Source organism: Manis javanica, chromosome 5 (genome assembly GCF_040802235.1).
Source record: "Manis javanica isolate MJ-LG chromosome 5, MJ_LKY, whole genome shotgun sequence".
NCBI lineage: Eukaryota > Metazoa > Chordata > Mammalia > Pholidota > Manidae > Manis > Manis javanica.
In genome coordinates, this window is record NC_133160.1 from 53,353,053 (window position 1) to 53,379,222 (window position 26,170).

Here is a 26,170-nt window from a genome sequence, read left to right on the forward strand (position 1 = left end):
TGCATCTACATTCATCAGGGATATGGGTCTGTAATTTTCTTTTTTGGTGGGGTCTTTGCCTGGTTTTGGTATTAGGGTGATGTTGGCTTCATAGAATGAGTTTGGGAGTATTCCCTCTTCTTCTATTTTGTGGAACACTTTAAGGAGAATGGGTATTATGTCTTCTCTGTGTGTCTGATAAAATTCCGAGGTAAATCCGTCCGGCCCCGGGGTTTTGTTCTTGGGTAGTTTTTTGATTACTGTTTCAATTTCTTTGCTTGTAATTAGTTTGTTTAACTTTTGTGTTTCTTCCTTTGTCAGTCTTGGGAGGTTGTATTTTTCTAGGAAGTTGTCCATTTCTTCTAGGTTTTCCAGCTTGTTGGCATATAGGTTTTCATAGTAGTCTTTAATAATTCTTTGTATTTCTGTGGAGTCTGTCGTGATTTTTCCATTCTCATTTCTGATTATGTTGATTTGTGTTGACTCTCTTTTTCTCTTAATAAGTTGGGCTAAAGGCTTATCTATTTTGTTTATTTTCTCAAAGAACCAGCTCTTGGTTTCGTTGATTTTTGCTATTGTTTTATTCTTCTCAATTTTGTTTATTTCTTCTCTGATCTTTATTATGTCCCTCCTTCTGCTGACTTTAGGCCTCATTTGTTCTTCTTTTTCCAGTTTTAATAATTGTGATGTTAGCCTATTCATTTGTGATTGTTCTTCCTTCTTCAAGTGTGCCTGGATTGCTATATACTTTCCTCTTAAGACTGCTTTCGCTGCATCCCACAGAAGTTGGGGCTTAGTGTTGTTGTTGTCATTTGTTTCTATATATTCCTTGATCTCTATTTTGATTTGTTCATTGATCCATTGATTATTTAGTAGCATGTTGTTAACCCTCCATGTGTTTGTGAGCCTTTTTGTTTTCTTTGTAGAATTCATTTCTACTTTCATACCTTTGTGGTCTGAAAAATTGGTTGGTAGAATTTCAATATTTTGGAATTTACTGAGGCTCTTGTGAGCTAGTATGTGGTCTATTCTGGAGAATGTTCCATGTGCACTTGAGAAGAATGTATATCCTGTTGCTTTTGGATGTAGAGTTCTATAGATGTCTATTAGGTCCATCTGTTCTAGTGTGTTGTTCAGTGCCTGTGTGTCTTTACTTATTTTCTGCCCGGTGGATCTATCCTTTGGGGTGAGTGGTGTGTTGAAGTCTCCTACAATGAATGCATTGCAGTCTATTTCCCTCTTTAGTTCTGTTAGTATTTGCTTCACATATGCTGGTGCTCCTGCATTGGGTGCATATATATTTAGAATGGTTATATCCTCTTGTTGGACTGAGCCCTTTATCATTATGTAGTGGCCTTCTTTATCTCTTGTTACTTTCTTTGTTTTGAAGTCTATTTTGTCTGATATTAGTACTGCAACCCCTGCTTTCTTCTCACTGTTGTTTGCCTGAAATATGTTTTTCCATCCCTTGACTTTTAGTCTATGCTTATCTTTGGGTTTAAGGTGAGTTTCTTGTAAGCAGCATATAGATGGGTCTTGCTTTTTTATCCATTCTATTACTCTATGTCTTTTGATTGGTGCATTAAGTCCATTTACATTTAGGGTGACTATTGAGAGATATGTACTTATTGCCATTTCAGGCTTTAGATTCGTGGTTACCAAAGGTTCAAGGTTAGCTTCTTTAGTATCTTACTGCCTAACTTAGCTCGCTTATTGAGCTGTTATATACACTGTCTGGAGATTCTTTTCTTCTCTCCCTTCTTATTCCTCCTCCTCCATTCTTCATATGTTGTGTGTTTTGTTCTGTGCTCTTTTTAGGGGTGCTCCCATCTAGAGCAGTCCCTGTAGGATGCCCTGTAGAGGTGGTTTGTGGGAAGCAAATTCCCTCAGCTTTTGCTTGTCTGGGAATTGTTTGATCCCACCATCATATTTAAATGATAGTCGTGCTGGATACAGTATCCTTGGTTCAAGGCCCTTCTGTTTCATTGCATTAAGTATATCATGCCATTCTCTTCTGGCCTGTAGGGTTTCTGTTGAGAAGTCTGATGTTAGCCTGATTGGTTTTCCTTTATAGGTGACCTTTTTCTCTCTAGCTGCCTTTAAAACTCTTTCCTTGTCCTTGATCCTTGCCATTTTAATCATTATGTGTCTTTGTGTTGTCCTCCTTGGATCCTTTCTGTTGGGGGTTCTGTATAATTCCATGGTCTGTTCGATTATTTCCTCCCCCAGTTTGGGGAAGTTTTCAGCAATTATTTCTTCAAAGACACTTTCTATCCCTTTTCCTCTTTCTTCCTCTTCTGGTATCCCTATAATACGAATGTTTTTCCTTTTGTATTGGTCACATATTTCTCTTAGTGTTGTTTCATTCCTGGAGATCCTTTTATCTCTCTCTATGTCAGCTTCTATACGTTCCTGTTCTCTGGCTTCTATTCCTTCAATGGCCTCTTGCATCTTATCCATTCTGCTTATAAATCCTTCCAGGGATTGTTTCACTTCTGTGATCTCCTTCCTGACATCTGTGATCTCCTTCCGGACTTCATCCCACTGCTCTTGCATTTTTCTCTGCATCTCATCCCACTGCTCTTGCATTTTTCTCTGCATCTCATCCCATTGCTCTTGCATTTTTCTCTGCATCTCTGTCAGCATGTTCATGATTTTTATTTTGAATTCTTTTTCAGGAGGACTGGTTAGGTCTGTCTCCTTCTCAGGTGTTGTCTCTGTGATCTTTGTCTGCCTGTAGTTTTGCCTTTTCATGGTGATAGAGATAGTTTGCTGAGCTGGTACAAGTGACCGCTGGAGGAGCTTCCCTTCTTGTTGGTTTGTAGCCTTTTCCTGGGAGAATAGCGACCTCTAGTGGCTTGTGCTGGGCAGCTGTGCGTAGACAGGGCTTCTGCTTCCTGCCCAGTTGCTTTGGGGTTTATCTCGGCTGTTGCTGTGGGCTTGGCCTGGCTGGGGCTGTTCCTCCAAAATGGTGGAGCCCCGTTGGAGGGGGAGCGGCCTGGAGGCTATTTATCTCCGTAAGGGGCCTCTGTGCTCCCTGCTGCCCAGGGGGTTAGAGTGCCCAGACATCCCCAGATTCCCTGCCTCTGGTCTAAGTGACCTGTCCTGCCCCTTTAAGACTTCCAAAAAGCACTCTCCAAACCAAAACAACAACAGCAACAATGAGAGAGGGAACAGAAAGAAAGAAAGAAAAAAAAAAAAAAAGGAAAAAACAAGCATTTTTTTTTTTTTTTTTTTGTCCTCAGGTGCCGGTCCCAGGCACCCGCTCACTGGTCCTGCTGCCCTGTCTCCCTAGCACCAGGGTCCCTGTCTTTTCAAGGCTTCCAAAAAGCACCCACCCACCGGTCCCGCAGGGAAGGAACGCTCGATATTCTTTGTCCTCAGGCACTTGTCCCAGTTACCCGCTCACCAGTCCCACCGCCCTGCCTCCCTAGCACCGGGGTCCCTGTCCCTTCAAGGCTTCCAAAAAGCACTCGCCAAAAAGAGAGAAAAAAAGGGGAAAAACGCGCGATTTCCTCCGTCCTCAAGTGCCGGTCTCAGGCACCCGCCCACTGGTCCCGCAGGGAAAAACGTGGGATATTCTTTGTCCTCAGTCGCCGGTCCCAGGCACCCGCTCACCAGTCCCGCCACCCTGCGTCCCTAGCACTGGGGTCCCTGTCCCTTCAAGGCTTCCAAAAAGCGCTCGCCAAAAAGAGAAAAAAAAAAAAGGGGAAAAACGCGCGACCACCTCCGTCCTCAGGCACCGGTCTCAGGCACCCGCCCGCCGGTCCCGCAGGGAGAAACGCGGGATATTCTTTGTCCTCCGGCGCCGTTCCCAGGCACCTGCTCACCGGTCCCGCCACCCTGCCTCCCCAGCAACGGGGGCCCGTCCCTCTAAGGCTTCCAAAAAGCGCTCGCCAAAAAAAAAAAAAAAAAAAAAAACCACTCCGGTTTCTCTCCACCCGCCGGGAGCCGGGGGGAGGGGCGCTCGGGTCCCGCCGGGCCGGGGCTTGTATCTTACCCCCTTCGCAAGGCGCTGGTTCCTTGCAGGTGTGGATGTGGTCTGGATGTTGTCCTGTGTCCTGTGGTCTCTATTTTAGGAAGATTTTTCTTTGTTATATTTTCATAGCTCTATGTGTTTTTGGGAGGAGATTTCCACTGCTCTACTCACACCGCCATCCTGGCTCCGCCCTCCTGGAAGGTATTTTTAAATTACTCCAATTCTGTGTTAAATATTAACTTAGAGTATCTGAGTATATTTCTTGATCTTTTATTCACTAGCGGTTTATTCTGACTATATTCTGTATCTTATTTATGGTTGTTAAAAGGTGCTTACATTTTCCCCAAAATGATTTAAGTGGCTTAACAAAGGATACATATATATATATTAGAGATATAAAACAGAAGATGGAGCAGGAACAAGAAAAAGTTGAGTCAGGGGTTAAAATTGTTGCTTGTTAAGTAAGTGCCAGCCACTGTTTCTGTATCCGTGGGTGATTAGAATAGCTATGGCCCAGCTCTAATGGAGCATATTCTAGTTTGTGTTGATGGGGTGCATGTAAGTAAAAACCTTACCATGCACTTCATTACAGAGAATTGACAAAAAGGTAATTTGGGGCAGTATAAAACCCAGACAGTTAAAAAATACTGTATTGTCTGGTATCTTTAATATCCTTGATATAATTCATTTAAAATAGAGTAAAGCTTATTGTTTTGGTTCCCAAGGTAGTACATGTTAGTTTGTGTTACTGGTTATAAATTTGGCCAAAGAATAAAATAAAAAATTTCTCTAATATGGTCATTTCTATGGGCTTCTACTCAGCTGTAATTACTGAAAATGAGGAAGCTTAGAGATGTATTGTGGTAGATTGACTATAGGGCTAAGCTTTGTAAAGGATGCAAAAAAAAAGTTAAATTCATGAATTATGGATATAACAAGGAAATAATATAGTGATTGCAGAATTAATATTAAAACTCAGAATATTTTGGGTTTTTACCTCTATGCAAAGGCCAAAGTCCCAATGTTTTCATAAGTAACTGTCTGATTTGAGTAATTTTATTTATAAACTTGCAAGGAGGTACCGTTAGATACATGAACAATAAAGAGGGTTTTCCTTATAACTCAGCTCTGTATTAAACATGTACCATTCTAAACTCTAAGTTTAAGGATTATCTTACTTTATAATTAGTAAGAAATAGAAAGTATAGTTGACCTTTGAACAGTGCAAGGGCTAGGGTGCTGACACCCATGCAAACAAAAATCTGTGTAACTTTTGATTCCTCAAAAACTTAAGTATTAATAGCCCTACTGTTGACTGGAAGTCTTACCAATAACCTAAGCAGTCAATTAACACATATTTTGTGTGTTATATGTGTTAAGTCATATATTACAATAAAGTAAGCTGAGAAAGAAAATTTTTTTTCTAATGGGTGCAAGTCTCCAAAAATTTTTTGATGTATTCATTGAAAAAAATCTGTGTATAAGTGGACCCATGCAGTCAGTTCAAACCATGTTGTTCAAAGGTCAGCTGGGGTATTCATTTTAAAAAGGATTAGTGGATTGTTTCCTTTTACATTTTTGTTCAGTAATAGTGTGCTTAAGCTTTCAGAAAAACTTTTTTTAATGTTTTATTTCATAATTTGGATGAAGTTGAGAATGTTCCATGAAGTCTACATAGCTTTATGAATTTTAACTTAATGTTTAGAAGTGGAGATGCTTTTCTTTTTGTTTGTTAGCTTGTTTTTTGAGATGCTGTTCTTACTATGTCATACTTAAACATTTAACTCAATCACGATACCACTCTATAATGATAAAGCATTTTAAACTTCCCATTTTATTTGTTTACTAATACTATACTGATAGTTCCAGGCCAAACATTTCTTCCCGTTATATTTTATTACGTGGAAACACAGGGTCTATTTTGTGTTCATTCCAGACCGTTATGGTTTTTATACTCTAAAAGTTGCTGCTGGGTTTAAGTTTTAAGTTGAGGTTTTATATTATCTTTAACTTTCTGTAATCTTCATCACTGTCATCAACTGATGTTTATAGAGTTTTGCCATCCAACTGACTAACAATATTATGATAATCACTATACTAATTATGCTGGCTGTAAAGTAGTTTCTATTAATTTTCACTTTTTTATAAGATGAGTCTGAGATTTTGAGAAGTAAAATAATTTGCTGTGCAGAAGAGTTAACATAGTAAGTTTGAGACTGCTGTCCTGAGAAAGGCCTGCTTGTGGGGTTGGCCCTTGGCTGACATCTGGGAACTTGGTTCCTAGTGACCTGTTAAGGGTGATTCACTGTGCCTAGAATGTGCAAACCATACAGCTTATATTGAAACACCTGTTTTCCATCTGGAGGTCTGGAATTTTGGTATACATGAGGCAGAGGGTGCTTCTGTGACCAGCCCCCAATAAAACCTTAGGTGCTGAGTCTCTGATGGGCTTTGTTGGCATTGCACACATGTTGGTGCATTTTTGTTGATGGGGGAAGAGTAAGCACTGCATCACCTCTCATGGATTCCTTCAGATTCCACCTGTGTCTTTTCCTGTTTTGACCTTCTGTATATCCTTTCTATAGCCAGGAGTACAACTATATGCTGAGTTCTGTGAGATCACTGGACACATCTCTTTAAAACTAAAAGAGATTCATCCCTGCTGAGGCTAAAGATTTGTGTTTTAACCTCTGTGGAAGAAGTTTATTTCCCTGTGCCTGGTGATTAGAGTCCCAAGCATAATGGGGAAAATGACATTTAGTCCTTTAAATAAGAACAAGCTTGCACTTGTTCATTCATCTATTCATTATGCATTCTGTAGGCCCATAAGTGTGCATATTCTAGGCCCTGTGAAGGACCTTCTGCAGGGGTCCTTTGTATTTAGTACTATTAAAAAGTTTATATATTGGTTTCAGGTAGTTCATTTATTTGAGATATGGGTAAACTTGAATTAAGATATAAGGCATATATCTGAGAATCTTTGTTTCTTACTAATACTAATAAATACTGATACTAATACTAATACTAATACTAATACTAATACTAATACTAATACTTGTAATTCCAGGCCAACATTTCTTTCTAAAAAACAAACAAGCTTAACTCTGAAGACAGTAGAGAAAGAATTTCTAATATAATCACTTTATCCCTAAGGCTTATAGAACATATATAAGAGAATTGGTGGGTTAAAGAATTTACCGCCTGTCCCTACATGCCCCCACCTCCCTTTTATGGAAAGGGAAAAAAACGTATACACTTGTATAGATCAGATATATATATATATATATATATATATATATATATATATATATATATATATATATATAAAATTTACATTTAAGATATTTTAAGCCTTTTGATCAGCCCGTGTTATGAGCCAATCAGGAAGTGGGTAGAAAAATCTCCCAGGGTTCGGTGGGAGAGGTTCTATGTGATTCTTTGTTAATAAGAAAACATTGTTAATAAGAAAACAAACTTGTTTAATCATGAGTCCGAAAAACTTTGAGAGCATAGACTCTTGAGCCAGACTGCTTAGGTTGAAATTTTGACTGTTACTTGCCAGTTGTTTGACCTTGGACAAGTCACTTAAAAAACAAAACAAAAGTCCCCATGCCTCAGTTTTCCCAAATGTAAAATGGGGATAATACCTGTTATGTAGGATTATATAGAGTAAATAGATTAATACACAGATTGAGGTTAGTATAATGCTTGGCACGGAGTAAGTGATCTATAAATGTTAGCTAACTTACCCCTTCATTGTTTAGAAGAAGGAAAAATACTCTAAATTAAGCTGTTTATTGACTTTTTTCTAGGATAAACTCATTTTAATGATTCAGATCCTGTCAAACCAGAATACTAAAAAGATTCTTGTAAAAGGCACTTCTTTTCTTTTTTTAAATTCATTTTATTATCATTAATCTACAATTACATGAAGAACATTAAGGTTACTAGACTCCCCCCTTCACCAAGTCTCCCCCCGGCCCCCAACAAACCGGATCACATTCACCGTCCATCAGTGTAGCAAGATGCTGTAGACTCACCACTTACCTTCTCTGTGCTGCACATCCCTCCGTGTGCCCCCCACCCCACATTATACATGCTAATCGTAAGGCCCCCCTTTTCTCTGCCCTTATCCCTCCCTTCCCAGCCCTCCTGCCCAGTCTCTTTCCCTTTGGTAACCGTTAATCCATTCTTGGGTTCTGTGATTCTGCTGCCGTTTTGTTCCTTCATTTTTCATTGTTCTTATACTCCACATATGAGAGAAATCATTTGGTACTTGTCTTTCTCTGCGTGGCTTACTTCACTGAGTATAATACCCTCTAGCTCCATCCATGTTGTTGCAAATGGTAGGATTTGTTTTCTTCTTATGGCTGAATAATATTCCATTGTGTATATGTACCACATCTTCTTTATTCATTCATCTACTGATGGATACACTTAGGTTGCTTCCATTTCTTGGCTATTGTAAATAGTGCTGCGAAAAACATAGGGGTGCATCTGTCTTTTTCAAACTGGAGTGCTGCATCCTTAGGGTAAATTCCTAGAAGTGGAATTCCTGGGTCAAATGATAAGTCTATTTTGAGCTTTTTGAGGAACCTCCATATTGCTTTCCACAATGGTTGAGCTAATTTGCATTCCACCAGCAGTGTAGGAGGGTTCCCCTTTCTCTGCAACCTCGCCAACATTTGTTGTTGTTTCTCTTTTGAATGGTGGTGATCTTACTGGTGTGAAGTGATACCTCATTGTGGTTTTAATTTGCATTTCTCTGATGACAAACGATGTGGAGCATCTTTTCATGTGTCTGTTGGCCATCTGAGTTTCTTTTTTGGAGAACTGTCTGTTCAGCTCCTCTGCCCATTTTTTAATTGGATTATTTGCTTTTTGTTTGTTGAGGTATGTGAGCTCTTTATTTTGGATGTCAAGCCTTTATTGGATCTGTCATATATGAATATATTCTCCCATACTGTAGGGTACCTTTTTGTTCTGTTGATGGTGTCCTTTGCTGTACAGAAGCTTTTCAGCTTGGTATAGTCCCACTTGTTCATTTTTGCTTTTCTTTCCCTTGCACGGGGAGATACGTTCATGAAGAAGTTGCTCATGTTTATGTCCAAGAGATTTTTGCCTATGTTTTCTTCTAAGAGTTTTATGGTTTCATGACTTATATTCAGGTCTTTGATCCATTTCGAATTTACTTTTTGTATGGGGTAATACAGTGATCCAGTTTCATTCTCTTACATGTAGCTGTCCAGTTTTGTCAGCACCACCTGTTGAAGAGGCTGTCATTTCCCCATTGTATGTCCGTGGCTCCTTTATCATATATTAATTGACCATATATGTTTGGTTTAATATCTGGGGTCTCTATTCTGTTCCACTGGTCTGTGGCTCTGTTTTTGTGCCAGTACCAAATTGTCTTGATTACTATGGCTTTGTAGTAGAGCTTGAAGTTGGGGAGTGAGATCCCTCCTACTTTATTCTTCTTTTTCAGGATTGCTTTGGCTATTCGGGGTCTTTGGTGTTTCCATATGAATTTTTGAATTATTTGTTCCAGTTCATTGAAGAATGTTGCTGGTAATTTGAAAGGGATTGCATCAAATCTGTATATTGCTTTGGGCAGGATGGCCATTTTGAGGATATTAATTCTTCCTAGCCATGAGCATGGGATGAGTTTCCATTTGTTAGTGTCCCCTTTAATTTCTCTTAAGAGAGACTTGTAGTTTTCAGAGTATAGGTCTTTCACTTCTTTGGTTACGTTTATTCCTAGGTAGTTTATTCTTTTGGATGCAATTGTGAATGGAATTGTTTTCCTGATTTCTCTTTCTATTGGATCATTGTTAGTGTATAGGAAAGCTACAGATTCCTGTGTGTTAATTTTGATTCCTGGAACTTTGCTGTATTCCGATATCATTTCTAGTAGTTTTGGAGTGGAGTCTTTAGGGTTTTTTATGTACAGTATCATATCATCTGCAAATAGTGACAGTTTAACTTCTTCTTTACCAATCTGGATTCCTTGTATTTCTTTGTTTTGTCTGATTGCCGTGGCTAGGACCTCCAGTACTATGTTAAATAACAGTGGGGAGTGTGGGCATCCCTGTCTGGTTCCCGATCTCAGAGGAAATGCTTTCAGCTTCTTGCTGTTCAGTATAATGTTGGCTGTGGGTTTATCATATATGGCTTTTATTATGTTGAGGTACTTGCCCTCTATTCCTATTTTGCTGAGAGTTTTTATCATGAATGGATGTTGAATTTTGTCAAATGCTTTTTCAGCATCTGTGGAGATGATCATGTGGTTTTTGTCTTTCTTTTTGTTGATGTGGTGGATGATGTTGATGGATTTTCAAATGTTGTACCATCCTTGAATCCCTGCAATGAATCCCACTTGGTCATGGTGTATGATCCTTTTTATATACTGTTGAATTCTGTTTGGTAATATTTTATGGAGTATTTTTGCATCTACATTCATCAGGGATATTGGTCTGTAATTTTCTTTTTTGGTGGGGTCTTTGCCTGGTTTTGGTATTAGGGTGATGTTGGCTTCATAGAATGAGTTTGGGAGTATTCCCTCCTTTCTATTTTTTGGAACACTTTAAGGAGAATGGGTATTATGTCTTCTCTGTGTGTCTGATAAAATTCCGAGGTAAATCTGTCTGGCCCCGGGGTTTTCTTCTTGGGTAGTTTTTTGATTCCCGTTTTAATTTCTTTCCTTTTAATTGGTTTGTTTAACTTTCTAGTTTCTTCCTTGGTCTGTCTTGGAAGGTTGTATTTTTCTAGGATGTTGTCCATTTCTTCTAGGTTTTCCAGCTTGTTGGCATATAGGTTTTCATAGTAGTCTTTAATAATTCTTTGTATTTCTGTGGAGTCTGTCGTGATTATACCGTTCTTATTTCTGATGCTGTTGATTTGTGTTGCTTCTCTTTTTCTCTTAATATGTTTGGCTAGAGGCTTATCTATTTTGTGTATTTTCTCAAAGAACCAGCTCTTGGTTTCGTTGATTTTTGCTATTGTTTTATTCTTCTCAATTTTGTTTATTTCTTCTCTGATCTTTATTATGTCCCTCCTTCTGCTGACTTTAGGCCTCATTTGTTTGTCTTTTTCCAGTTTCGATAATTGTGATATCAGACTATTCATTTGTGATTGTTCTTCCTTCTTCAAGTGTGCCTGGATCGCAATATACTTTCCGCTTAGGACTGCTTTCGCTGCATCCCACAGAAGTTGGGGCTTTGTGTTGTTGTTGTCATTTGTTTCTATATATTCTTTGATCTCTATTTTGATTTGTTCATTGATCCACTGATTATTTAGAAGCATGTTGTTAAGCCTCCATGTGTTTGTTAGCCTTTTTGTTTTCTTTGTAGAATTTTTTCTAGTTTTATACCTTTGTGGTCTGAAAAATTGGTTGGTAGAATTTCAATATTTTGGAATTTACTGAGGCTCTTTTTGTGAGCTAGTATGTGGTCTATTCTGGAGAATGTTCCATGTGCACTTGAGAAGAATGTATATGCTGTTGCTTTTGGATGTGGAGTTCTATAGATGTATATTAGGTCCATCTGTTCTAGTGTGTTGTTCAGTGCCTGTGTACTTACTTATTTTCTGCCTGGTGGATCAATCCTTTGGGGGTGAGTGGTGTGTTGAAGTCTCCTAAAATGAATGCATTGCTGTCTATTTCCCTCTTTAGTTGTGTTAGTATTTGTTTCACATATGCTGGTGCTCCTGTATTGTGTGCATATATATTTAGAGTGGTTATATCCTCTTGTTGGACTGAGCCCTTTATCATTATGTAGTGTCCTTCTTTGTCTCTTGTTACTTACTTTGTTTTGAAGTCTATTTTGTCTGATAATAGTACTGCAACCCCTGCTTTTTTTACACTGTTGTTTGCCTGAAATATGTTTTTCCATCCCTTGACTTTTAGTCTGTGCCTGTCTTTGGGTTTGAGGTGAGTTTCTTGTAAGCAGCATATAGATGGGTCTTGCTTTTTTATCCATTCTGTTACTCTGTGTCTTTTGATTGGTGCATTAAGTCCATTTACATTTAGGGTGACTATTGAGAGATATGTACTTATTGCCATTGCAGGCTTTAGATTCGTGGTTACCAAAGGTTCAAGGTTAGCTTCTTTAGTATCTTACTGCCTAACTTAGCTCACTTATTGAGCTGTTATATACACTGTCCGGAGATTCTTTTCTTCTCGCCCTTCTTATTCCTCCTCCTCCGTTCTTCATATGTTGTGTGTTTTGTTCTGTGCTCTTTTTAGGGGTGCTCCCATCTAGAGCAGTCCCTGTATGATGCCCTGTAGAGGTGATTTGTGGGAAGCAAATTCCCTCAACTTTTGCTTGTCTGGGAATTGTTTAATCCTGCCATCATATTTAAATGATAGTCGTGCTGGATACAGTATCCTTAGTTCAAGGCCCTTCTGTTTCATTGCATTAAATATATCATGCCATTCTCTTCTGGCCTGTAGGGTTTCTGTCTAGAAGTCTGATGTTAGCCTGATTGGTTTTCCTTTATAGGTGACCTTTTTCTCTCTAGCTTCCTTTAAAACTCTTTCCTTGTCCTTGATCCTTGCCATTTTAATCATTATGTGTCTTGGTGTTGTCCTCCTTGGATCCTTTCTGTTGGGGGTTCTGTGTATTTCCGTGGTCTGTTTGATTATTTCCTCCCCCAGTTTGGGGAAGTTTTCAGCAATTATTTCTTCAAAGAGAATTTCTATCCCTTTTCCTCTCCTTCTTCTGGTACCCCTATAATACGAATATTTTTCCTTTTGGATTGGTCACATAGGTCTGTTAGTGTTGTTTCATTCCTGGAGATCCTTTTATGTCTCTCTATGTCAGCTTCTATACGTTCCTGTTCTCTGGTTTCTATTCCTTCAATGGTCTTTGCATCTTATCCATTCTGCTTATAAATCCTTCCAGGGATTGTTTCACTTCTGTAATCTCCTTCCTGACATCTGGTCTCCCTCCGGACTTCATCCCATTGCTCTTGCATTTTTCTCTGCATCTCTGTCAGCATGTTCATGATTTTTATTTTGAATTCAGTTTCAGGAAGACTGGTTAGGTCTGTCTCCTTCTCAGGTGTTGTCTTTGTGATCTTTGTCTGCCTGTAGTTTTGCCTTTTCATGGTGATAGAGATAGTTTGCAGAGCTGGTACGAGTGACAGCTGGGAGAGCTGTCCTTCTTGTTGGTTTGTGGCCTTCCTCTCCAGGGAGAATCGTGACCTCTAGTGTCTTATGCTTAGGAGCTGTGGGCAGACAGGGCTTCAGCTATGTTCCCGGTTGGTTTGGAGTTTATCTCTGCTGTTGCTGTGGGTGTGGCCTGGGCGGGGCTGCTCCTCCAAAATGGTGGAGCCCTGTTGGAAGGGCAGCAGCCGGGAGGCTGTTTATCTCCGTAAGGGGCCTCTGTGCTCCCTGTTACCCAGGGGGTTAGAGTGCCCAGAGATCCCCAGATTCCCTGCCTCTGGGCTAAGTGTCCTGTCTTCCAAAAAGCACTTTCCAAACCAAAACAACAACAGCAACAACGAAAGAGAAAAAAAAAAAAAAGGAAAAATGTGCAATTTTCTTTGTCCTCAGGTGCGGTCTCAGGCACCCGGTCATCGGTCTTGCTGCCCTGTTTCCCTAGTATTGGGGTCCCTGTCCCTTTAAGGCTTCTGAAAAGCACTCGCCAAAAAAAAAAAAGGGAGAAACGCGCGATTTTCTTTGTCCTCAGGCGCCTCTCTGAGGTACCCGCTCTCCGGTCTCCCTGCTCTGTTTCCCTAGTTGGGGTCCCTGTCCTTTTAAGGCTTCCAAAAAGCACTCACAAAAAAAGGGGAAAAACGTGCAATTTTCTTTGTCCTCAGGCGCCTGTCTGAGGCACCCGCTCACTGGTCTTGCTGCCCTGTTTCCCTATATTGGGGTCCCTGTCCCTTTAAGTCTTCCAAAAAGCACTCGCCAAAAAAAAAAAAAACCGCTCCCGTTTCTTTGTTCTCTGACATCAGCCTCAGAAATCCACTCACTGGTCCTGCCGCCCTGTTTTCCTAGTATCCAGGACCCCACACATGCAATGTGTCTGTGCTCTGGTCCAGAATCCTGGGGCTGGGTGTTCAGCAGTCCTGGGCTCCCTCTCCCTCCCTGCTGTCTCCTCTCCACCTGCCAGGGGCCGGTGGGAGGGGTGCTCGGTTCCCGCAGGGCTGGGGCTTGTATCTTCCCCCCTTCGTGAGGCACTGGGTTCTCACAGGTGTGGATGTGATCTGGATGTTGTCCTGTGTCCTCTGGTCTCCATTTTAGGAAGAGTTGTCTTTGTTATATTTTCATAGGTATATGTGGTTTTGGGAGGAGATTTCCGCTCCTCTACTCATGCCGCCATCCTGGCTCCGCCCTCTATTCTGTTCTTTTTATATGCTTAATTTGTCTGCATCTTTTAATTTTTATATGAAAATCCTGTTAGAAGTAAATATATAATATATGAAAAATTTTAAATTAGAAAATCAAATGAAGTAACTTTTTAGGAGTAAACTAATGTGTAAATCTAGGTGTACATATTGACATACATAACTAGTAGAGGAAAAGCTTGAATTATGTTTACTTGAAACCATTCGCTATACTGTATTTTGAACCAGTAGCAAAAATATTATTGAGGAAAGAATGATAAAGTAATATTAAAGGCATTACAAGCAAGTTTACTACATTATTTTCACTCCTCTATTTGAAAGTATAAGCAGCTCGCATTAATGTAATACATATCCTTATATAGTATTCAAAATGTGAACACAAACTGAAATTGCTACCATAAACAAAAGACAATTCGAATTATATTTTTCAAATAAACAAAACAAATGAGCCAAAGAAGAGTGAAGTATTTACAAATTAATAAATCCTTTAATTTGTTAAATAGGCAAATAATTTCAGAAGTTGTTTCAATCCAGCACTTTTTATGTTTTCAGTATATTAAAAGATTTTTTTATATTCCTACCGAAGTATTTTAGAAATAAAGGTACATTTTCATAAGGGAGAAAGTTATAACATTTTATCTCAGAATGTAAATGTCATAAGGTCACTTACATGCAGTAGCTTTGTAAAAACTTTTATTTCAGATTGCTCATGAACTTGACAACTCTTAAGGAGAATGCTCCTTACTGCCCTCTTTTGACGAAGGACTGTAAGCCTATATCCTTTTTCCTGGTTTACAGAATGTTAAAAAGTAGAGTGCAAAGTAGGCTGTGCTTTAAATCCTTCCTGTATATTTTTAATAACTTCTCAAATTCTTCCTCTTTTTAGGTTCTCTGATTAATCATCCTTAGAAGACTGGATTTCTGGATATCTATTCCACTCCACCTCTTGATTTCTAAAACATGATAACGCAAACCTGTAACACTGGCAATCATCCATGAACCTTTAATTACATTGGCTAATAGCATTTGAAGCTTCCTCAGGGAATAAACAATGACATCAGCAGTGATTGACAGTGGAGGTTCTGTTTTGGAGCTTTCCAGCAATGGAGTAGAAAAGGTTAGGCATCCAATGTATTACATTTCTGTTTTGTTCATAGAAATTAATGCATGAACTAATTCTGAAATTAATAGGAAATAGGTATTTGAGAAATGTACAATGCTTGAAACTGTACCTGTCATGTGTCCTCATATAATTTAGGTAGTAGAAGGTTGAGGAAAGTACTGCCAGGCTCACCTGAGTTGTTGGAACATGTATAGTTTGGAAGAAACTGGGAGGAAAAAATTTGAAAGAAAAGAATACTGTTGTATTATTAATTGAGAGATTTAAATTCCTGATAAAATCCTTTGTTTTGGATATAGAGTGTGAAGGTATATACTGTACCTAAACACCTAAATTAGATCTTAAACTAGAATTTTGTGTCTCCTTTAGTTGTCATCTTTGCTTTTTGGTTATTATATCTAATTCTCTGGGGATCCATCATATTTTAATCTAATATATGTACTAAGAAATTTAGATAATCTGTAAATTTGGGAAGAAATTCAGGTTTTGAAAGTTTATACATGCAGAATTTTTCATCATTAGCATATTTGGTTATTTTCACGTTATTGATAACATTAAAAAATAAGAGGAGTAGAAAAATAATAGTACCTGAAATATATGGACTTCCAGGGCTTGTCTTCTGTTCCCAACCTTCAGTAAAGAATGAATATTGGGAAGTATCTAAATTAAAATAATAATGTGAGAGTTCCATTCTGCTTGCTAGATAGGCTGCTGCCCAATTCATGACTCATTGAATAAAACCAGTTATATCTTCAAATATTATATATATGTATATATATATATATATATATATATATATAAATAGTATAAATAGAATAATGCTGTCACAATAATGGACAAATGCAAATACTTAGTCAGAGATGAGGTGGGAAAATGGAAAGTTTACTGTATTAAAAGAAAGTTTTCCTTATAATATATGAAAGATACTTCTGTTCCTGGTGCTTACTTAGTACCAGTATAGTGGTACAATAGCAGGACTGTGAAACAAGTTAGGACATCAGGCTGTGTGTTCTAGAGTCAGGATTCTTTTTCTTGTTGGATTCTTTTTCTTCTTTGCTTGGTGCCTGTTTAGTGTTCCAGGATAACTATGGAGTAATCTAATGTGTAAATCTAGGTGTATATATTGACATTCATAACTATGTAATTCATTGGGAAAGGGATAAAGTGAATGTCCTAGTTTTCCTTTGTTCTCAATGGACTTGGTAACTGAAATGTTCCTGTTGTGTTTTAATCTAAGACTGGTTTAAAGTTCATTAAGAGAAGCCACAGTTACAAAACATATTTTATTCTCATAATCAATTTCTAGTTTTTTCTGGAAGATTCACTATTTTCTGTGTGATCATTTGCAGGTATGTTAAACCAAAGAGATCAGGGACTCAAGGGACTTCCATCCCCTCCTACATCATCCAGACCATTATTGCTTCTTCTTCAAGTGCCTTCTCTTTGTCCTATAGTTGTACTCTGCTGGTATTTAACCTATGAGGGGGGCCGCCAAGAACAACAGGCAGGATACATTCATGTTGTGATGATTGGGTACTGTTAATATAAGAAAAAGAGCCCAACAGTTTGTTTCTGGAAGATTCCTTATGTTTTTCTATTTTACATGGAACACAGGTATTCATGGACTGGAGGACTAAAGATTATGGAAGAGTCTGATAAATGAAATCATTTTACCAAGGCATTATTGAGTTATGCGGCAGCCATATAGGGTGGTCACAGGCATTTCAGGTAGTGTAGCATAAGAGTGGGGGAAACTGTTCTAGGGGAAAATTACATTATGTAGGTGCCTGCTTTCATTCATTTGCTCCTTAAACAAATATTAATTGGCCATTTACTGTGTGTCAAGTACTTTTCTAGGCTCTGGGGATAAAGTATTTTAGAATGGCTATGAAGAATAAATTAGGGCTAGAGACAGATGGAGAGGTGGTAGGGGGTATTTTAATTAGGGTGGTCAGGGAAATCTGAAGGGGTGACGTTTTAGTTTAGACCTAAAGTAAGGGATTGGCTACTATCCAAAAGAAACATCTAGAGGAAGAGACATGCAGGAAGAAAGAAAAGTCACTAGTACCTGAAATATCTTTTAATTTTAAAAAGGGAGTTTGGGGAGTTTCATTCCTGAAAAGTGATTTATAAGATAAAAATTTATAATTAGATTTTCAGGAATGCATCTGTAACATCTCTACTCTGTTCAGCATGGAGAATATAGCCAGTGGTTCTGTAACATCTTTCTATGTTGACAGATAGTAACTGTACTAGTGGGGGTGAGGATTTCATAATATGGGTAACTGTTGAACCATTGTGTTGTATACTTGAAACCAATATAAGACTCTATATCAACAATCTTCAAGTAAATCCTTGAAGTATATCAAGTATATTTGAACTATGAACTATATCCTAATACTTCAATTAAAAATATATATACTCTAAAACAGAATAGGGTGAAACAATGACCTGTCACGATTTTATAATCATCACTCCAGAATCTGAAGGAAAAAAATGAATGTTTAAAAGTGATGGGTATTTGGGGAGTTATTAATGATTTTCAGGCTTTAATTTTTAATTTTTTAATTTATTTTTATTTTGCTATCATTAATGTACAATTACATGAACAACATTATGGTTACTAGACTCCCCCTATTATCAAGACCCCACCACATACCCCTTTACAGTCATTGTCCATCAGCATAGTAAGATGCTATAGAATCACTATTGTCTTCTCTGTGTTTCACTGTCAGCCTTTATTTTTTATAACTATTTCTAATTATAAAAACAATACATTTTGTAAAATTAGGATAATCTTATTTCTGACAAAGATACCCAAAAAAGTAAGCTACAGTCTTACTAATAAGATGCAAAGACCATAAGTAAAATAGTAATAAATATATAAAATGCAGTCATACATTAAGAAATCCAGTTGCCAAAAAGGATTTAGATGCAGAAGGATAATTTAGTATTATGAAAACCATTAATACGGATCAAAGATCTGAATGTAAGACATGAAGCTATAAAACACTTAGAAGAAAACAAAGGCAAAAATCTCTTGAACATAAATATGAGCAATTTTCTCCTGGACACATCTCCTTGGGCAAGAAACAAAATAAAAAATGAACAAGTGAAACTACATTAAACCAAAAAGCTTCTGTACAGCAAAGGATACCATCAGCAGAACAAAAAGGTATCCTACAATATGTGGGAGAATATATTCATGACCATTTTATCCAACAAGGGGTTAACATCCAAAATATATAAAGAGCTCATATGCCTCAACACTAAAAAAACCCAAATAATCTGATTAAGAAATGGGCAGAGGACCTGAACAGACATTTCTCTAAGGAGGAGGTACACATGGCCAACAGGCACATGAAAAGGTGCTCCACCTCCACCTCGCTAATCATCAGGGAAATACAGATCAAAACCACAATGAGTTATCACCTCACACCAATCAGAATGGCCACTAGAAATGACAAGTGTGGGTGAGGATGTGGAGAAAAGGAAACCTTTCTACACTGTTGTTGGTAATGTCAATTGGTGCAGCCACTGTCAAAAGCAGTATAAAGGTTTCTCAAAAAATTAAAAACAGAAATACCATTTGATCCAGTAATTCCACTTCTCGGAATTTACCTGAAGAAAACAAAATAGCTAATTTGAAAAGATATATTACCCCTATGTTTATTGATGTATTATTTATAATAGCAAACATATGGAAGCAACCTAAGTGTCCATGAATAGATGAATGGATAAAGAAGATGTGGTATGTATACACAATGGAATATTATTCAGCCATTAAAAAAAGAAATCCTGCCATTTGCAACAACATGGGTGGATCTAGGGGGGTATTATGCCCAGTGAAATAAGCCAGGTGGGGAAAGACAAATACCATATGATTTTTCTTATTTGTGGAATATACAAACAAAGCAAAATAAATGGAATAAAACAGCAGTAGCCTCATAGACACTGAGAAGTGACTGGTGGTTACCATGGGGGAGGGGTTGGGGTGTGTGGGTGGGTTGGTTGAAGAGGATAAAGGGGCAGAAAAATTCTCAATCATAGTGTAGGTTGGTCATGGGGATAGTACAATATGGAGAATATAGTTAGTGATTCTGTAACATGTTCCTGTGTTGACTGATAATAGCTGTAGTAGTTGGGGGTAGTTAGTAATATGGGTAACTGTTGAACCAATGCGTTGTATATATATTTGAAACTAATAGAAATTGTGTATCAACTATACTTCAGTTAAGAAAAAAGAAAACCATTAATACAGCGTATGTTCCTAACTGGGTTACCATTAATACAATATATATCCCTATGAATATGATAAATGATAATTAAGAGTAGTGATAAAATACTTGTTGAAATGGGATTTGTGAAATTCAGTATCCATTCCTAATAGCTCTTAATAATATAAATACAGATGTATATTTCCTTAACATTATAAAAAAATAACTTAAAATCAACAATCCTATTTAATGGTTATGTACTGGAGTATTTCCTTTAAGACTGGAAAGAAGATAAGTATGTAAGTATGGACACTACCATTACTATAATATTTTTCTGCAGTCAGGCAAGATAATAAAAATATATATGAATATTATAAAGGAGACCAAAGTTTATTTACATATAATCTGGTTTTTCACCTGGAAAAACCAGAGGCATCCATGAAAACCTTTTAGAAATAAGGGTGTTTGGTAGTTTGGTGGGTACAAAATTAACATTAAAAAATCTAGCTTTCTTTTTTAAGGACTATAAATTAGGAGAGACCATGAAAATAAGATCCCTTTCAGAAAATTAACAAAAATATATAAAATGCTGAGGAATAAATGTGAAAGATATGTGGGACTTATTTGAAGAAAAATTAATGGTATTGAAGTACATGAAAGAAGACTCTAGTAAACAGAGATACACTTTGTACTTGGGTAGGAGAGATGGGAAGAGTTGATATTTTGGAAGATGTCACTCTCCTTCAGTTAATCTATATTTTAATTCTATCTCTATAAATGTTGGGGCAAGTTTGGGGAAAATTGATTATATGGACCCAAAGATTGAATGGAAGAGTAAACCATGCAAGAATAGCCAGAGCAGTTTTTGAAAAGGAAATGTAAAGCAGGTAGGTCTCATAGAAATGCAGAATTAATGTAGAATAAAAAATAAAAAAGAATTTATACTTATGAAAACAGTAAATATAATTTTAGAGAGCATCTGCTTCCAGACAAACAAGATTGCGAGTTTTTCCATTCCAGATTGTGATGGAATAACTGAGACCAGATTTATACTCCTACCGTAAACAACTAGGAAAATGAACAAAACATGAAATCACAGTTTCAAAACATTAGTGTTATGGTCTGAATGTTTGTGACACCCCCACCCTCCTATTCATATGTTGAATCCTAACTCCCAAAGATGATGGTATTAAGAGGTAAGGTCTTTGGGAGGTGATTAGGTCATGAGGGAGGAATCCTTGTGAACAGGATTAGTGTGCTTATAAAACGTTCCAGACAGCTCCCTTGCTGCTTCTGCCATGTGAGGATACAACAGAAATCTGACCGAGAAGAGGGCCTGTACCAAGTCATGCTGGCACCCTGATGTTGGACTTGCAGCCTCCAGAACTGTGAGCAATAAACTTCTACTGTTTATAAGCCACCTAGCGTGTGATATTTGTTACAGCAGCCCAAATGGACTAAGACAACACCTGGACAGTGGGCAGCACACAACTGCTTCCTGAGAGAAGAGAGGTTCATCTTTGTGATTGCACTGTCTCATTGATTGGAGCCACTTCCAGAACCACAGTGTGAGGAGGAGGAACCCAAGCAGAGTGTAGTAGTCTCACCGGACTGAGGAAACAATATTTAGGATTTGTAGAGGCTAACACAACTAATCTGAAGGGCAGAGTATCTGAGAGGAAGAAGCTGTTAAGAGGAAGGATATCAGAACTCAGCCTTGGGCCCCACTAGTCTTTAGCTGAATGAGCTGCCCTGGTGTGGTGTGAAACTCCATGAAGCCAAGCAGGTAATGAGCAGGAAGGTGTGTAAATTCAGTAATTTGTTGAACAATCTGCAGAGTTCATTCAGGGCTGGGAGCTATTAGAGTTCCAGGCCAATAGAATGGAGAGTCCTTGTTAATTTCCCAGGGAATTCATTATAGGCTTCAGAAGGGTCATGCTTTATAGTAGTGCTAAACTAGTCCTAGAATAAAGGATAGTACAAACTTTCCCTAAAAAGGTTTAAAAACAGGCCTTGAAAATGGATCCGTAAGTAACTTAACTATGTCATAGTAAACATTATTAAAATAACACAATATGTAAATCGCTCCCAGCAATGTTAAATATACATATCCAACACCCAACCATGTTAAATGCAAAGAAGCAGGAATAATCTGTAATTTGGAGAAAAAATACCTGTCAATGAAAACACAAACACAAATGATAGAAATGATGAAATTAGCAGGTAAGACTTCAAAACAGCCATTATAAATATGCTCAAGAAGTTAAAACGTGAACCTCAGAGGAGAGGTATAAAAGACATAAAAGAACCAAATGAAAGTACCATAAATGAAATATATACTATCTGAAAAGAAAAACACACTGGATAAGATTAAAAATACATTAGGCACTGCAGAAGAAAACACCAGTGAATTTGAAGAGAGGAATAAAAGTACATTGATAAGCACAAAAAAAATCGTGGGGGCTAGGGGGAGACAAAGACTCAGTTACCTATGGGACAGTGTCAAACTGTGTAACTTGTAATTTAAGCTCCAGAATGAGAGGACAGAAATGAAATATATGAAGAAATGAGGGCCAAACGATTTTCTAGTTATTTGCAGCTGAAGCATTCCTAACTAGTATACCTTCTCTGTGCATTTACATGTGGATGTATATATACATATGTGTGTATGCATATGTTTGTATGTAGGGCTAGCGGATTTTAAAAATATAAATGGATCATACTACCCCCCCAAAAAAGAAATAATGGCCATAGAAGTTCCAAGTTTGATGAAAAATACAAACCTATACATAGATCTGAGAATCCTAAACCCTAAGCAGGATAAAGCAGAGAGCAAATAGACACTGAGGCACATCATAATAAAACTACTGAAAGCCAGTTTCAGAAGGAAAATCTTAAAAGCATCCAGAAAAAAAAATTCATTACATACAGAAGAACAAAGATAAAGACTATAGACATCTTGACTGAAACTGTGTAAATCAGAAGATTTTAAAATGCAGACTTTAAAATGCTGCAAAACTAAAATTTGTCAGCCTACAATTATTTATACAGTGAAAATGTCCTTTAAAATGAGGCTCTTTTTCAGACCAACAAAAGTTGAGAGAATTTATCACCAGCAGACTGTGTTACAAAAAATGTTAAGTATACTTTAGGCAGAAGGTAAATGATACCAAGTGGAAATTTAGATATACACAAAGGAATGAAAGGCACTGAAGAAATTGTTAAAGTGGGAGTAAATATAAAGTACTTTTTAAAGTCAGTTTTTACTTTTTATAAAATTGTTTAAAACAAAAATAACAATGTGGGGTTTATAATGTGAAGAAGTAAATATATGACAACAGAACAAATAATGGGGAAGAGGGAATTGGAAGAACATGATTGTAAGCCTTTTATGTTATAAATAAAGTAACAATTTGTATGTAAACTGTAATAAGCATATTGTAAAACCTACATCAAAACTAAATACAAATTTAAACTAAAAAATAAAGCAGTATAATAAGCCAATATTTGAATTAAAGTGGATATTAATAGATTATTCAATTCAAAAGGCAGATTAAAAGGAATGAGGAATAAGTGAAAAAATGAGCACATTGGATAGTAGATTTTAAACTTATTAATATTAAATATAAATATTCTAAACAGTATAAGAAATTCACTTTATAGCAATACAGTTTAAAAGTGAAAGTAGAGAAATAGATATACCATGCAAACATTAATCATAAAAGCTGAAATGGTTTCAGGACAAGAATATTATAAAGGGATAAAGATAGATATTTCATAAATGATAAAAGGACTGTTTTGTCAGGAAGACTTAACCCTAAATGTGTATGGACTCAATATTAAAGCTTCAAAATACATAAAGCAAAAACAGAATTGAAAGAAGAAATAGATAAATCCACAGTATTAGTTGGAGATTGCTGCATGCCTTTCTCAGTAAGTGATAGAACAATGAGACAGAAAAATCTGTGAGGACATAGAAGACTTGAATAACATTGTCAGCCAGCTTCACCTAATGGGCATTTATGAAACACTAATAGCATTGGAATATACATTCATTTCATATGCATGGACAGTGAACTAAGAACATTTGCTGGGCTGTACATCTCAATAATTTTTAAAGTAATGAAATCATACAGAGTAAGTTGTCTGACCAAAGCAGACTTATATTAGAAATTAATAATGAAAAGATGTTAGCAAAATCCCCCAATATTTGGATATTAATATCTCACTTTTATATAACCTATGGATTAAAGAATAAAGCACAAAAGAAATTAGAAAGTATTCAAAATGAAAATGAAAATATATCAAAATCTGAGGGATGCAGATAAAGCAGTGCTTAGAAATTTTACAGCTTCAGGTGTTTATATTAAAAAGGAGAAAAAAATCATTTAAGCTTCCACTTGAAACAAGAATGTTGGAAGGCTTATACTCCTAATTTGAAGATTTACTATGATGCTCCAGAAATTGAGATGTTGTGGTAGACACATATGTTGTTCAGTGGTATGTATGTAGATTCACATAAGGCTAACTGATTTTCAGTAATGGTACTAATGTAATTCAATGGACAAAGTATAATGTTTTTAACAAATGATGGTAGAACAACTGGATATCAATATGCAAATAAACTACAATCCTTTGTCACATTGTATGCAATGAATAACTCAAAATTGATTATAGGACTAAGTGTTTAAACTATAAAAACTTAAGGAAACATAGGAGCAAATTTCCTTAACTTTGAAACAGGCAATTTGTCAGACTGAATACAGAAAGCATGAACTTTAAAAGAAAAAGATGAATTGAGATTTATTTAAATAAAATTGAGCTTATTTAAATTGAGCTTTATCTAAAAAAATTCTAAGAAAATCAGAAGGCAAACCAAAGATTGGAAAAAATATTTATAATACATATGCTGACAAAGGATTTATATATACAGAATAGTAAGTTGGAGATAATCCATTAAAAGGGGAAAAATATTTGAACAGATAATTCTATGAATGGTCAATAAATACACATAAAAATGCCCAATATTAGCCATTAGGGAAACAAACTAAACCACAAGGAGGTACTACTACATACTTAGAAAGAATGGTGAAAATTACAGAGTGATACCGTGTGTTGGAAAGGATATAGAGCAACTGGAACTCTCATTGCTGGTGGAAATGTAAAATGTAAAATAACAATCACTTTGGAAAGTAATTTGATAGGCATTTTAAAATTAAACGTACTGTTCCCATATGGTCTAGTAATTTGACTCATAGGTAAATGTAGAGTAGAATGGAAAGGAAGAGAGGAAAAGAGCAGGGATGTTAATAGGAGCATTACAGCTATATGAAAATAGGTGAATGGATAAGCAATTGGTATATCCATACAATGGAATGCTCAGCAGTGAAAAATGAACTACTAATACATGCAACAACGTGTATAAATCTCAACTTTATGCAAATTTCAAGACCTCAGACATAATAGACAAGCTGTTGACTATGTAAGAATTTTAGAAAAGGCAAATTTATAGGGATAGAAAACAGATTGGTGGTTGCTTAGGCCTGTGTGGGTGTGTGGGTGAGTAGTAGGTGGTGGTGGTGGTAGTGAGGGTTTAATGGTATAGGGGGTGCAAGGGAGCCATCTGGGGTAATGGAAATGTTCTATTTCTTGATTGTGATGGTAGTTGCACAGTTGTTTGTATTTATAAAAATCCATAAACCTTAAGTCTACAAAACTCAAAACTTAAATTTATAAAACTCATTTAAAATAAGTCTACTTTCAGTGACTGTAATGGGGTATGTGAGGAGGGGTATTTGATAATAGGGGGAATCTAGTAACCACAATGTTGCTCATGTGACTGTATATTAATGACACCAAAATAAAGAAAAAATAAGTCCACTTATATAAATATACCTAGATAAAGTTGATTAAAAATAAATGATTTATGTAAGAGAATGAAACTGGATCATTGTCTAACCCCATACACAAAAGTAAATTCGAAATGGATCAAAGACCTGAATGTAAGTCATAAAACCATAAAACTCCTAGAAAAAACCATAGGCAAAATCTCTTGGACATGAGCGACCTCTTCATGAACATATCTCCCCGGGCAAGGAAAACAAAAGCAAAAATGAACAAGTGGGACTATATCAAGCTGAAAAGCTTCTGTACAGCAAAGGACACCATCAATAGAATAAAAAGGTACAGTATGGGAGAATATATTCATAAATGACAGATCCGACAAAGGGTTGACATCCAAAATGTATAAAGAGCTCACGCACCTCAACAAACAAAAAGCGAATAATCCAATTAAAAAATGGGCAGAGGAGCTGAACAGACAGTTCTCCAAAGAAATTCAGATGGCCAACAGACACATGAAAAGATGCTCCACATCACTAGACATCAGAGAAATGCAAATTTAAACCACAATGAGAGATCACCTCAAACCAGTAAGGATCGCCACCATCAAAAGACAGCAACAAATGCTGGAGACGATATGGAGAAGGGGAAATCCTCCTACACTGCTGGTGGGAATGTAAATTA

At 36.9% G+C, this 26,170-nt stretch overlaps 1 protein-coding gene across 10 annotated transcripts in view; it reads left to right on the top strand.

Annotated features, from left to right (window-relative positions):
- Window positions 1-26,170, top strand: part of ELF2 (E74 like ETS transcription factor 2) — a 119,602-nt gene that overhangs the window by 23,669 nt on the left and 69,763 nt on the right. For 5 of the 10 annotated variants that reach the window (XM_036998551.2, XM_036998553.2, XM_036998554.2 and 2 more), the window contains exon 2: window positions 15,195-15,425. The exons of 3 other annotated variants lie outside the window; for them this stretch is intronic. In XM_036998551.2, coding sequence (XP_036854446.1) covers window positions 15,360-15,425 — 66 coding nt within the window. In that variant the 5' untranslated portion in view covers window positions 15,195-15,359. Of the gene's footprint in view, window positions 1-4,087; window positions 4,160-15,194; window positions 15,426-26,170 lie in introns of all 10 variants that reach the window. 2 more of the 10 variants (XM_036998552.2, XM_073237037.1) reach the window with 2 other exon arrangements.